This window comes from Phoxinus phoxinus (genome assembly GCF_949152265.1).
Source record: "Phoxinus phoxinus genome assembly, chromosome: 9".
NCBI classification, from domain to species: Eukaryota; Metazoa; Chordata; class Actinopteri; order Cypriniformes; family Leuciscidae; genus Phoxinus; species Phoxinus phoxinus.
This window is the reverse complement of record NC_136884.1, coordinates 8522926-8526344: the sequence shown is the minus strand read 5'-3', so window position 1 is coordinate 8526344 and position 3419 is coordinate 8522926. Positions and strand designations below refer to the sequence as shown.

Genomic DNA, 3419 nt, shown 5'->3' with positions numbered 1-3419 from the left:
TATAATATGTAATGGCTTGAAGAATTGAAGGATGACTTGTGTATGACTTGAAGGATTCTTTATTGAACATTTTGCAAAGAACCCTTTGAGAGACATTACAAAATCAGTATGATTACAGTTTGACATGCCAAACGATGCAATGTGCAACATTATTGCTGTTTCATAAGTTGATTTGAAGTCATATTTGTTTCCATGTTCAAATTTAGCTAAAAATCTATTAAATAGACTATAATGTGGCACAACTTACCCCATGCAGAGTGGCAAGATACAGTTATAGCCTACTGGTGCATGTCGCAAAAGAGCAATGTGTCTTCAGTCAGCTTTTTTCTTGGGATATTTGTAATAACCCTAAGGTATGTGCATATAGAGTAAAAACAAACTCACCCATGAGAAATATAATAAAATGAGATAACTAGAGTTTACTTGGCTTTGCTACCGTCATGCTCCATTGTTTGAGCGACAGCAACGTGCCTGAGGAGGTCTCCAAATTGCGCAAAACAGACAGTTGCATAAATATAACAGTTCGTCTTCGTCTGACTGTGTAAGTTATTTGCATTCATTGCGAGGCTTGAAAAAACTCCCCAACCATCTGACGTTAGTTCAGGAAGAGCTGTGAAACTGAGTGGAGTCAAAAAAGGTGAGAAACGCGTCAAAGCGCCAATATTTAGAATGCTTAGACTTCATTTTAACCTCTTGCGTTTGTAGTTTGGTTTAGTCTTCTTGTCAGTACTTATGTTTTATAAAGTGCCTTTTCTTTGACATTCCAGAGAGACCGCCGTCGGCGTCCTAGTTTCCATTAAACTCGTAAACAAACGACACATGCATGAAAATGCGTGGTGTTACAATGTTAAACGTCTATAAAATGAAAACCTTTCAATTGTGCTATATGAACAGTCGAGAAAGGAATAACTTAACTGCACTAAATTCAACTTAAAAAGGACACAGACAACTGCTGTTAAAGGAATATTACAGAATTGCTCCTGTAACTGTTTTTGGTGGGATTTTGTCAACTCTGAAAACTCTGAATACTACATTTGAAGCTTGCTTTTATGATACTAGCTAGATTAAACTGGGAGCTGGTTTGGAACATGGTAGCTGGTTTTTAACTAGTCAAAGCTGGTAGAAATTGGCCACATGTTAGGGCGATATAATACATTTTATATCAAAATAACATGCTTTTGTGAGAATTTTGCATGAGTATCAGGCTATCTTTTTGCTTTATGTGTTTATATTAACTTTTTGTTTTCCCATTTGTAAATTTGAATAGGCTAAATATGGCAGAAGTTGCGCACATGATTGACAGCGAGGTCTTCCTGGCCTTCTCCACATATGCAACCATAGTCATCCTCAAAATGATGCTTATGAGCCTCATGACTTCATACTATCGTTTGACAAAACAGGTACACCACGTATTGTTCTCAACTTACATCTTATACAAACCGTTATATTTTCTTAAGAAGTTTTAAAACAGGCTGTCAAACACTTAACTTTCACAGATTTAATGACTCCTCTTTTAGGTTTTTGCGAACATTGAGGACACCACCTTGGTGGTGAAGACCACAGAAGACAGGAAGAAACTGGTCAGGTTTGATCCGGATGTGGAAAGAGTGCGAAGGTAAACTTATAAACCGTTTTATGACAAGGTCACTGGGTGAGCGATGAAGGTTACACTGACGTTGTCTCTTTCTGATGCCTTTGTTCTTGAATCACAGATGCCATCAGAATGACCTGGAAAACATTGTTCCCTTTGTGGTGATCGGTCTTCTGTATTCACTCACTGGGCCGGATCTCTCCTCGGCTCTCTTGCACTTCCGGGTGTTTGTGGGGTCACGCTTCATCCACACAGTGACCTATGTTATGGCTCTGCCCCAGCCTAGCAGGGGTCTGTTCTTTGGTGTGGGGTTGTGTGCAACCATATCTATGGCCTACAGGGTGCTCACCACCGCTCTTTTTCTTTAATGGATAGCGCTCACTTCATTTAAAATCATTTCGTTTTAGTTAACATGCTTTTTGCAGTTTTGTGTGAAAGATCACACAAAAGAACACTTTTTTTAAAAGTGTGTTTTCAGTACCACACCCTTTTAATGAACTTTATAGTGTAAATGCTAAAAATATTCCTTTAAACTGCTGATAATGTGTAATGTAATCTTTAACTCCTGGCACACATTTGAGGATGAGTCTGAAACTTTGACCTGGATTGTACATTGAACAGACATTTGGTTGTTTTTGTTACTTATTAATCATGAGCAACAGACTTTGAGTAACAGCTTTAGATTCTGTCAGAATAATACGCCTAAGTTTGTGCATGTCGTTTCACACCATTTGCAAAGAAAAGCACGGGAAAATATTAAATAAGCATTTTATTGTCGGCAGGTTTAAAAAAAAGTTTGGCCAACAACAAAAAAGATTATTAATGGATTAAATAAAGTTTGAAAATAAAACTGAGAATGTTTCTGACTAATGGTTGCGATTAATCTTTTAAAGTTGCAAGTGTGCAAGAAACCAGTGCATGTATTGTCCACTAGAGGGAGCTATTTGAAAGCCCAAGTAGTACTAATGTTTACATTCATGTTTGTCTAATGCACATGGAGCACCTCTTTATTTGTTTCTAATTCCCCCTTGACGTGCAAAACACTCATTCCTCTGCACTCTCTATTCTGCCTCAACCGATAAACTGAACTGTTTTATACTGCCACACTGCTACACATAGATTATGTACATTAGCAGATGTGTGTTAAAAATAGCCCTGCTTAACTGAACGACGAATGGTTTCTTGTTATTCCTGCTTCACACATTACCTTGATATGTTTTGAATAGCTTGTAAACATATTCCATGGAACTATGAAAAATCGAATTGTTGTTACTTAATTAGAGAGAGGCTATTTAAATGTGTCTTTCAGTGTTTTGTCTTGAAGTGTTTCAGTCTTTCTATAAGATTTCAATAAAGTTCTATTATTGAAGTCATACAATCTAAGTTTACTTCATTACAATGACATTTAGGTAAAACTAAGGATCTCAACACAGCCTGCCCATGACCAATCAAATCTTCTGAAAATCAACTTCGAAGTAGAGCAAGAATATCTGAAATTCTGCATGAAAGAAAAATGAAGGTAAGTGAAAATATGCATTATATTTGTGTTTAAGACTGTGTTTTCTATAGTAGCAATTTTGTTTTACACTGGTAAACAACTCTGGGATCTTAAAGTCAGCGTGAAATAGAAGTTGCAACAGTCTTTCGGATTGTGACATATTTCCAAAAGCAATGGCTTATTGAACAACGACGACAACCACAACAAATGTATGGCAGGATTCTATCCATCAGTTATTGTTTGAATTATGAAAGTGAGTGTTGTGTGAGTCATAACACAAGAAGAGCAAGTTATGACATTTTGATTAAAAATTACCCCCCAAAAGGTAAA

The 3419-nt window shown here is 36.8% G+C and overlaps 1 protein-coding gene across 1 annotated transcript; it reads left to right on the top strand.

The window, feature by feature from the left end:
* Positions 1 to 288: 288 nt before the first annotated feature.
* On the top strand, positions 289 to 2967 carry mgst1.1 (microsomal glutathione S-transferase 1.1). The gene is made up of 4 exons (XM_079622708.1): positions 289 to 637; positions 1268 to 1400; positions 1518 to 1615; positions 1713 to 2967. Exons 2-4 carry the CDS (start codon positions 1275 to 1277, stop codon positions 1957 to 1959), a joined length of 471 nt encoding a protein of 156 aa, XP_079478834.1. The 5' UTR covers positions 289 to 637; positions 1268 to 1274; the 3' UTR covers positions 1960 to 2967.
* The last annotated feature ends 452 nt before the right edge of the window (positions 2968 to 3419 follow it).